Source organism: Vitis vinifera, chromosome 3, assembly GCF_030704535.1.
Source record: "Vitis vinifera cultivar Pinot Noir 40024 chromosome 3, ASM3070453v1".
In the NCBI taxonomy this organism is placed as follows: domain Eukaryota; kingdom Viridiplantae; phylum Streptophyta; class Magnoliopsida; order Vitales; family Vitaceae; genus Vitis; species Vitis vinifera.
Window position 1 is genome coordinate 19,198,970 of NC_081807.1, and position 11,528 is coordinate 19,210,497.

General features: G+C 34.0%; 1 protein-coding gene across 1 annotated transcript; it reads right to left on the bottom strand.

The window, feature by feature from the left end:
* Positions 1-5,659: 5,659 nt before the first annotated feature.
* On the bottom strand, positions 5,660-9,572 carry LOC100252948 (ABC transporter G family member 1). Its single transcript, XM_010649870.3, has 8 exons — positions 9,059-9,572; positions 8,131-8,204; positions 7,515-7,979; positions 7,332-7,418; positions 7,101-7,226; positions 6,778-6,975; positions 6,561-6,647; positions 5,660-6,467 (listed from the first exon to the last, which is right to left on the bottom strand). The coding sequence occupies exons 1-8, from the start codon at positions 9,384-9,386 to the stop codon at positions 5,757-5,759; spliced, it is 2,076 nt and encodes a 691-aa protein (XP_010648172.1). The 5' UTR covers positions 9,387-9,572; the 3' UTR covers positions 5,660-5,756.
* Positions 9,573-11,528: the final 1,956 nt, after the last annotated feature.

Genomic DNA, 11,528 nt, shown 5'->3' on the forward strand with positions numbered 1-11,528 from the left:
TGGGATATTTTGAGATATTTTGCTTTAGATATTTGTTGTCTAAACCCCCAAAATCTCCTTGTAACCCACCAATCTTAGGATTCCTTAGTTATTAAGTTTGGAAAAAGGATAAATAACCTTTTTATATTATTATTGTAATTTTCATATAAATATCTCTCGAGAGCCTGTTCTGTGGACGATCGATCTTTTGTACAGTTTTACAAGGAAGTAAAATTTAGGGCTCTCTTTGCTTTCCTTTTCTCTTTTCTATTTTTCTTTTTCTTGGAAGCCAAACAACCTCTGAGGATGTTTTCCCAGAGGATGAGAGGCTAAACCTTTGGTTTCTTGGACTAAAGGAAGTTAGGTGAAAAGTCCAGATGCGAAAGTGGAAAACTCTCGTGCTTTAAATACAGGTAGTTGGAGTTCATAAATGACTTTTAAATCTAAAGTTTTGCTTTAAATCCCTTAGAATCACTTTGAATGGCCAATACATGGTAAGCTTTTAGGTCTCTGTGGATATTTATTGCTAGATCCACATCAGACCATTAGTTATCATGTACGAGCCATTGGAAAGTGGCTCAAGGTGAAGACCCATAGTGTCTAAAGCCATTAATGGAACTTGACTACCATTTCTATTGACTTTTTATGGATTAAATCTTCATTGTTAAACCTATACCGGTTCGGGAAACAACCATCCTTTATGTTGTTGTCCCCAATACAAGGAGAAAAATCCGGAATTTCCCACTTTGCATTCTGAACTTGATCCTAGCAACCTTTAGCTCCGGGAGACTTTCTTTCTTCCATTTTTACCTAGTTCTTTGTTAGTTTAGTTTCAAACACTACTTTCAAAACAAATTTTATTCTCTTTTAAACTTTAAGTTTTTGACAAAGAAAATCATCAGATTCAATTTCTAATCTTGAGTATATCACTGGTAGAGTGAAAACCCATCTTAGAGTTCGACCCTAGAGCTGCTATACTATAGTAGCTTTGCTACGCTAGTATAAGGTCATAGGATTTATAAATGTTTTTTATTAAAAGACCCGACTGGGCACGAATCAATAAAGCGGACCCCTCACTTGGTCATGAAGTATTTTGATTGAGAAGTGGAGAAGATCTTGGATCATAAGACCATGGGAGCCATTAGAAAGAATCGATGAACTAATTTTCTGGTTCAATGGAAGAGGACTTCAGAATCAAAAGCAACTTGAGAGAGAGAGAGAGAGAGAGATGTTACTTTATGGCAGTTTGAGGAAGCCTTCCAGACATACTTGTAGACTAAGTCGACAAAGGCATCAACTTCAGTAGGCGATGGTGGGTTTGTCAGCCTCTTGACCCAATGATGGAGTAAAAAGGGGCTCATGGGTAGGCTTTGTAGCCATGGGGACCCTAGGTAGAGAGCAAGGAGAACCTGGAGGTTTGATGGTTTAACCCCAAGAAAGTAAGTGAGGAGATTGGCACACATTGCTAAGGTTGCGCATGCACCAAGCATAAGTCCCCTGCACACCAGTGCACACTAGACATAGGTTGCACACACACTAGACATGCACCGTGCACACGCACCATGTGCGTATCCTGCACACTTGGGAATCTCCAACAATAAACTCAAGCCTTGAGAGGGTTATGATGACGGTATAGATGGAGGGTGAGGTTATTGATGGAATATATTTATTAATTATTTAAATATTCCATTATGTCTCCTTGAGGGGGTCTGATCTTTCCTCTAAACATTTTGAAAATAGCTCATAATGCTCTTTAAAGGGGTGGGGTAGGTGACTCAAGGGGACACCAAGGCCAAGCCTTGGCCGCACCAAGAGGTAACTTGACACGACCTTGGGTGTGCCTAGGACACACAGACAACACACTAGTACACACACATGGGCTCCACGACATGTGTGGCATGCACCCTATGGTTGTAATGGCATGGGACTTGGTGCGACCTATCCCCTACCTATGCTAACACAAAGGTATCTAAAGACTTGTGAATTGAGTTGGTTTGAGAAGCTATGGGCATGATGACATGGCTTAATGAGGTGACTAGACATGCAACCAACTCAGGCTAGACATGCCTATGCATGACACAAGGGCACAATGCCTTGTGCATAAGGATGACTAAGCAATGGGCGCAATGTCATGGCTCAATGTTGTGACTAAGATGGCTTGACAAGAGGCATTGATACAACAGATAGACTAATGGGATTGGTGGTGCATGGCATGCTTAATGAACCACTAGCCTTGTAAACAGATGGAGCTTAACACAATCCTCATGCCATGGGCACCTTGACATGACATGGGCTCGAGCATCAGTATGGGGGGAAGGCATGTTGATGCATCAAAGTGACCTAATCAGATAGTCGATGTGTGATGCTGGTTCAGAAAGCCATTGATCAAAGGCACCTTGATGGGCACCCATTCACAAGAGGCACCTTGTTAGGGGGACTCATCAATAATAGCTCTATGAGAGATGGCTTGACACAGTAGCTAGTGGCATCATCTTAAAGGTTGATGATCAATGCAGCACCTAAGAGGCAACAACTTGACTCAGCAAAGGGAACATGCAGGTGGCTGATAGGCTATAGTTGATGCGAAGAGACACCTTGGTTCAGAGAGGTGTCTCCAGTTGGGTGATTATGGACGTCTCATAACCATTAGTAGGCCCCTGGTTTGAAATTTGAATATGTAATTGCAGGGTGTGAGTTATATAAACCCTTCTTCATATCAAAGACAAGAATATACATTAATGCTTAGTGGGTTATAGGCATTTGTGGGTTCTCTAACTCTTATAAAGTGTTGAGACACTTGAGACAGATTTGTATCTTGTAGTTGTTGATTGAATAACATAAGTTGGAAAGGATTCACGTAATTGACTTGGTCTCTTTGCATTGCTTTTGTGAGACATTCAGAGAAGGTTGGCTAAGAAAGGGTTCTTAACACCACACACTCAGAGAAAAATTTGGGGTGAATCTCAAGGGTGTGACAATGACCATGGTGCATAGCATTAGACATATACAAGATTTCATAATTATTTGTTTATTTGAAACAAAAAATTAGTTCATAATTACCAAAGAAAGTGGACAGACTCTTTTAGTTCATTGCAATGCCTAATTAAAGTGGATATTATATAATATGACTTGACTCAGTCATAGGATAGTTAACATCACAACTTATGTTGTGACGTTTTTCATCTTTGATAGAGATGACTTACTAGATGGCTTCACTAAATAATTGTCATAAAGTATTAAAAAGTTTGACTAGTTTGTTACATAATTAATAAATGCATGTGATTCTAAAGGGACTAATGGAATTAGATTGTGCTTGTTGATTTGCACATGTTTCTGATCTACGATACGAGCACAGTTTGGTGTATAATATATTGTGGTCATAGTTCATTGATTTTGGAAGGGAACTATGTAGAAAATATACTCTTAGTTGGCAATGTATGATCACATGAATCTTAGCTTAATGGTTTGATCTAAAAAAATAAGTTACAAAATTATTTTTCTATTATTATTATTATTATTATTACTACTACTATATGATAAAAGAGATTTGTTTTATCAAAAGGACTCTTTTGTCTTTTTACTAAGTAATCACATATAGATAAGCCAAAGATCCAAGAAGAGTTATTAATCCCTTCTATTTTGATTTCAACCTCAATAAGGTGCTCTATCATTGTGACATGATTTATTCCCTTCCCTATTGTTAATTGTAAATCATTGTTATTTTATTAGGGTTCATTGCATCAATTCCATTTTTATCTCCTTAACCATAATTATTTTTATACTATGTTTAGTTTTTGAAAAGTTTGAAGGAAAATACAACAAAAAGAAAATAGAGAGGAAAAAAAATAAAAATAAAAATAAAGAAAAATAAAAAATAAATGTAAAGTTAATAAATTATTTTTTATATTACTTCAAATTTGTTTACTTGTTTAAATTTTTTATACAAAATTACATAGTTTAAAAATATAAATTATATTTAATTTTCTTTTGTAATGAAAAAATATTTTCCTTTAACATTTTTTTTCTTTTTTTGCACAACCAACTTGTCCCATCAAGCTCCTACACTTCCTAAATTTCATCTTCCCACGACACTTCCCATTTATCCTCCCCTTGTCTGTTGTCGTGGCATGTAGACTTGCTTGCTCCTATTTTGATTTTACCCATTCATATTGTGCCAAGTGAGGCTACCAAGGTGGCGCCCAAAGAAAACCACACACACAATTAATTTTATTCACTTTATAAAATTAAAGATCAAATCCGACCTTATATATAAATATTAAAACCCTAAACCTTACAAGATTTGATTCCACCCCCAACCATTCCAATTCAAGCATCAATTTCAAAAATGTATCCAACCAATTGTAACTAACCTATCTTATAGTTCTATATTAAATTACCTACTAATAAATTCAAATCTCACCTTATTTCCAAATTCAATCATCAAAATAATTCTCAAGAATTTTATCAGTCAAATTCCAAGATTTCGTTAGAAACACTTAACTGTTTACATTTTGATAAAATTTTATTGAAAATTACCCATTAACAGATAATTAAGGTTAATTTCATTTACTTCTCCTAAAATTTTATATAAATGCATCTAACTTTGTAAGTTTGAAATTTCATCATACACATTCTTTATTTTGATTGAGAGGAGGGATGAGTGAAAATAAGAAATGAAAATAATAAGAAAAGTATTTGGTGAAATTTAAAAAATATGAGAGTTAGAAGTATTTAGTCAAAATTTCAAGAGATGTAAACGAAATTAACCTCAAGCAATTAATGTGTATTAGTTTGATGGACCTTTTTTACTTTTCAATTTCCTGACAATTTTTGTAAATGGATCATTGATCTTAGAAATCTACTAAATTCTTTCTTTGATTTTTTGTCCTTCATTCTTATTGCATACATACATGAGCCATGACCAGTGGTTTTAAAACATGAATTGAAACAAATTTAAGCACTGCTCTTCTGGTCTGTGACACTACATAATCATACAAGAAAGCCTCATGCAGGATACTTCTACAAAGATTAAACTACCCCATGATAGGAACAAAGAAAGAAACACAAGGTTGTGTTTGGTTCTTGAAAAATTTGCGTGAAAATGTGAGGAAAAGAAAATAGAGAAAAAAGTGGAAGGAAAATAAAAATAAAGGAAAATTGATTCAAAATCAATAAATTATTTATACATTTCTTTAAAAGTATTTCACATATTTTCCTTCATTATATAAAAATTAAATAATTTTAAATTGCATAAATTTCTAATTAATTTTAATTATATTTTATTTTATTCCGAATTTTTTTATGATAAAACCAAATATAAAAAAATTATTTTCCTTAACATTTTTCTCTTTCCTTAATACTTTCTAAAAACCAAATATAACTAAAATATTTTTTCTATCATGGAGTAGTATTGATAGTTAGAGCCCATTTGGTAATTATTCTAAAAAAACGTCTCTAACATTTCTATTATTTAAAAAAAAATTCAAAAAATTGCTTTTAAGTATTAGACAAGTTAGAAATGTTTCTTAAAATCATTGCGAAACAAATCTTAATTAGCTTGGTTGTTGAGTTCTTAAAAAGGATTCAAATTAAATTTTGTGGTTAAATCCATATCAATCAGTTCAATTAGAATTTTAGAACACATTAGTTTCTTCCACTGCTTAAGAACAATCAATTGAGATTTGAAGCATGAAACCCACAGAATATAGTTATTCATATTCCACAAAGATCACTAATACAAGCACATTAACCACTGCCTTATAATGCAGTCAGTGTAATTACCAAGGCACATCCTTGTTGCATATAAAGGTGAAGCGGAAGGGAGGTGTAGGTGTGGAATTCGACATTACCTGATTCGTGTGTTTGGGAGGCCTTGACATGAAAGCCTTGATAAGGGGCATCACCTTTTCGGTTGTCTTGATGATAATCAAGAACAGAAGCCGATACAAAGCTATCATTCCTACTAGGATGGCAAGATCAACCCACTTAGAATAACCCATTTCCACTTGCCATCTCTTTCTCAAAATTTCTTCACCAGAAATGGTGGCTGGCCCTCCACTTTGATCCCCAGGAAATGTTAGTCCTGTGAACTCGTTCTTATACATTCCTTGGTAAGCATACCTATTGAAAGAGACGTAATATAAAGGGTATCTCCACAATATGTTTGGAAGATTATCGGGCAGCCGGAAGAAACCACCGGACAGTATAAGCAGCCCTTGAATTCCAGCACCTGTTATTATGCCCACGAGGAAATTGGGGACGAGACTCGCGACAATCATCATAATGCTTTCGACCAACATCATACAAGCAAAAAGCACCAAAGCATAGTAGATGAAGTATTCACATCCTTTCTGAAGTCCAGCAAGGTAATAAGCAATTGCACCCGGAATCAGAGAAATCAATAGCAAGAAAGGTACAGAAGAAAGTGTGTTTCCAACAACAAATGCGCCTGTACCATAATGGCCGTTTAGTCTCTCCCGTCCGAAGACCTGAATTTATGTGGGGAAAAAACTTTTAGTCGGAAGTTTATAACACAATTGAAATGTTTTCATTCAAGAAAAAAACCGACATTATATGGTTACCTTCATGTCCTCCACAAAAGATGGGAATCCACCAATACTCATGAATGTCAGGAATGATGCTACAAACATGAGCATTGAACCTCTATCCTGAAAAAAGGGAATCAAAACTCTAATGAATAATTTAGGTTAATTTTCATGTTTTCATGTTGCCTTGTTTTCAACTTGATGAATTGATGAAAATATATTCTTCCACATTCGTGCTCTATGAATCTCTCACCTGAATTGAGCTGTTACTAAAGCCGAGATCGTAAAAAATGGTGCCCAGAGCAAAAGACACCATGATGTACACACCTAGGCGCATCCAATAGTATCCTAGGTCGCGAGACATGTTCACATAAGATCTTTTTGTAAGAATAAGGCACTGGTTAACGAAACCGGCATGGTCTCTCGACTTCTGCAGCGCTTGATCACCTTCCTGGAAATGTCATTCTCGTTAAATTTTAAGAAAAAGATTCTAATTTATGTGTGGTGCAGCATGAATAATTAGTTACAAATTCTTTTGATAAAGAAATTTGCAGTATGACATGAACAATTGCTTACCTGTTTACAGATTTCAGTAACCTGTGCTTGAACTTGTTGGCAACTCCCAGATGATTTGTATGCCTTTATGAGGATATCGATTACTTCTTCTTTGGGTTTCTTTCCTCCTAGACCTTGTTCAATGTCCTGGTAACAATAACTAAGAAATTTAACTAGTATCTAAGGGAATTCATTATAAAGAATTGAAAGTGCTATGACCATGGAATTTGGGGAAGCAAAATGGAATGGTACCTCTTCAAAATCCTTGTTTATAGTTTTGAGGAAGTGATCTGATGGATTTTGGAGAGTTGGGCATGGGAAACCATTTCTAGAGAAAAGCTGCAGAGTGTTGAAGTTGATTGATACGTTAGGTGTTTGAATTCTGAAACACTAAGCTCAATATAGCCTTTAAACATTTGTTCTACATATATATACCTCATTTGCTGCACGAGCGGGACCAAAGTATACTGTTCTACCCGAAGACAAAAGACAAAGATTGTCAAAGAGCGCAAAGACTTCACTACTGGGTTGATGAATGGATGTAATGATGGTCCTTCCATGTCGGAAATCAGGACCGGCAATTCTGCTCATGACATAATATGAAGCTGCACTGTCAAGCCCGCTTGTTGGTTCATCAAGGAAGAGAAGGTTGGGGTGTGTTAAGATCTCTACACAAATGCTGACTCTCCTCTTTTGCCCACCACTAATTCCCTTAGCACCCCACCCTCCTATCCTTGTGTTTATGGAATCTTGTAAGCCCATTTCTTTTATAGTCATGTCTGCTCTCTCCTTCTTCTCCTGCTTTGACATGGAGTCTGGCAATTGGAGCTGAGCAGAGTAGTATACGGCTTCTCCAACAGTTAAAGTGGTAAGCAAGGTGTCATCTTGAGTCACATAAGCCTAAGTTGATCATGGAAAGGAAGGAAAATCAATTATCTGCTCCTATATAGTTCTTATAATTCTAATTTTTGTCAAATCCTTGGCCTCCCAATTACTCCACAAGAAGAGTTAATCTGTTTATTGGGTTTTTAGATGATCAATTCATACGTACCGATGTTCCGTAAGCTAGTGTCTGTTTACGACCATTGACAAGTATGCTCCCACTTTGGTTTGCTTCTAATCTTCCTGCAACATAAAAAATCAAGTTAATTAATTTGAATTCCTATTTTTACACATCAATGATCATCACATAACGAATATGAAGCTAAGTAGAAAAATATTTCAAGGATCATAAATTTGCAAGTTATATGTACATGTGAATTTTCTTTCTCATCTTCTCTTCCGCCTTCTCCCTCCGATTACTAGTGACTTCAATATTTTCAAAAGGGTGGCATGATTTAAAAATAAAAAATTTAAAAAAACTATTTTTAAAAATTTCTAATATTGTTTAAGCATTGTTCTTTGAAAACTATTTTTAAAAATAAAATGAAATAAAAAATAATTTTTAAAAAACAAATAAAAGTTGTTTTCACCAATTTTTTAATAATAAACAGAAAACATAATTCCGCTTAGCCATATTTTTTGAAAGTTGTTTCTAAAAATTATTCTTCATTATTTAACTTAAAAACCATTTATAAAAACAAGTTAAAAAAATATAGCCAAACAAGTCCTTATTTTTCCTCAAAGGAGGGTTAATTTCATTGATGTCATATGAGATTTAACGTAAATATATTTAAGCGACCATTAATTTCAAATTTTGTTCATTTAGCACCCTTAATAGTTGTATTTTATATATATAATTTATTTTTTAAAACAATTCATAGAAAGAAAATAAATGACTAAATTCATAGAAATGTTAATTTACTAAATTTGAAACCAACAATATTTAGATGCATTTAAACCAAACCATAGAAATATGGGTGAAATTAACCCGAAATAAAAAAATAACAGAGTCAACTATACTTGAACACGTACGAGTTTCAACAAATGCCTCATTTTTATCTTTCAAAGAATTTTCGTTAGTAGAACCTAGTGATCACCTGCTAATGCATCAAGAAGAGTGGACTTGCCACAACCAGAAGGACCCATGATGGCCAAGACCTCGCCGGGCCTGGCATAGCCCGTAAGATCTTGAAGGATCGATCTGCTGCCGCCTTTTCCATTGGAAACCGTCACCCACAGGTTCTCCCATGTCAAGTAAACACCACCCTCCTCACTAACTCCTCCTCCTACTTCCCTACTATTTGGGCTTGGAACACTTTCTACCTCCAGGGGCTTCCTGGTTTCTCGCCTATGACTCTGCAAAGAAGCTGAGCCATAGACAATTTCAGAATCACTTACACTAGGTCGGAACGAAGAGGAAGCCATGGCAATGAAGGAGAGAGTGTTTGTGTGATTTTTCTTGGCAGTTCCAAGGAATTAAGCCCACTATTTAAGGACTTTCTGAGCATGTAAATTTACCAAGAATATTGGGATACCAATTCGCATTTTTGCACGTAGAACCAAACGTTTTTCTCGTGGATGAAAACTAGTCTCTTGATGTTACTCAATTCTTGTATGCATGTGTCCAAATCTTCACATGTAAATTTATCATGGAAACCTCGATTAAAATTTTAAGGATATATATTCCCATAAAAAAAATCATAAAATTTTCAAATAATGTCTTGTTTTTTTGCACTCATTACATGTAGGATGGAGACTAGAAGCTCGGCCATAACCACATGTAGATTGCACTCATAGATTTTTTTCTACAAAGGTAAACTAACCACCACAAAATGGAAAAGCTAAGAAATTGTAGATTTGGATGTACTCTGAACATTCTAATAATAAAATTTCAAAGTTCCAATCTATAGCTTAGACCCATAGCCGCCATCTAAAGTCACGGGGTTGGCAGAGAGAATCGACAATTAGTGGTAGGAATGCCTTAGGAAAAAAGTTAAAATGAGATTTTTTTTTTTTTTTTAATCTATTGAATCTATTGGACCAATTAAATAATATTAGTTTTTATTTATATAATGAAGTTTTTTTTTTATCTAAACTCATTGTTGTGGTATTTTTTTTTAATTAAAAAATCTTTCTGTTTTTTAAGCAAAAACTGTGATATTTAATTAAATGTAATCTAAAATTCAATACCAAAAATTATTTCAGCTTTCTCCAAATATAATTTTGTTTCATTTCCCTTTCTTGAATAAAAGGATAATTTTTCCTAATTCTTTTAGATGCAATCTATAAATGATTTTTTTAGTTTTCCCTCAAATCTTATTGCTTTGAACTATACAAGTTTGATGAAAAAGTGAGTTTTCAAACATTGATATATAAAAATAATTATAAAATAGAAACTTTTTAAAAATAATTTAAGTTTCATGTATTTATTACTCAAAATTAGTACTTAGGATGATCAAAGTAGTATCTATATTATTAAAATGTAGTACCTGAATGGTCGAAGGTGATACTTTTAATATAAAAAAAATGTATATAATAATAATTATTATTTTTAGATACCGCTTGAAATTTGTATTTTATAAATTTGACTACATATTTTGTAGTTTTTTTTTATATGAGTGTATAAAAACATACTTTTCTAAGTTTTAACATATATATTTATCATAATTAGTAATTAAAACAAATCTGCAAGGAAAGTGTGTCACGCCCCAAGACCCACTTCAAGGGCGTGACAGTCATTTCACACCTCAAACCCGAAGGCTTAAAGTATAATCTGACCTAAATAATCATATTGTAACTGGATGTTACCAATTACCAAATACCTGTTTAGAGTAGCGGAACAAAATCTAAAATCCTCAAAATTCAATTTCCAAATAACTTCCAAATACCAAATGATCCAAATGAACATAACTAACAGTTAAACAAAATCCAACATAAAGTCAAATTCTAATGATGACCATTCCTCAGCCTAACCATCACTTCTCACCCGAACTAAGAGTACCTGAAAATTTTTCAACAATAGGAATGAGCTCACAGCCCAATAAGGAATATTAATGCAGTTCATGGATCAAATATTTTCATTTCAAATAGGAGATATTTTTTTATTTTTTTTCTCATCAAATATTAGAGTTTCAAAAATACCAATATATTCAAAATTCAACCAACCATTTTCATATCAAATTCAAACATTTTCACATAAGATTCAATCAAATTCATTCAATTTTTATTACTCTGGTTATCAAATATCAAATGCCCAGTTAGGTGGGACTTTTCAAATGGGTGGCTAGCCTCAAATTGTTCCTGGTGGACGGAACCAAACACTACTAGTACTAATAACCTCTAACCAAACCCCTAGAGGCTGGGGTTCAAATCAATTACATTCCCACCATGAAATGTAAAGGTCAACTATTATATCCCGTTAATAAGGGTCAAATAAACCAGAGTGATGTTTTTGTTCAAGTATTCAAATTTACACAACATAATATCTCCATATTTTGTGTCATAAATAAAACAAAATATTCCAACATAATATTTAGTGCAAAACAGTTTGATCCATGCATGGTAACA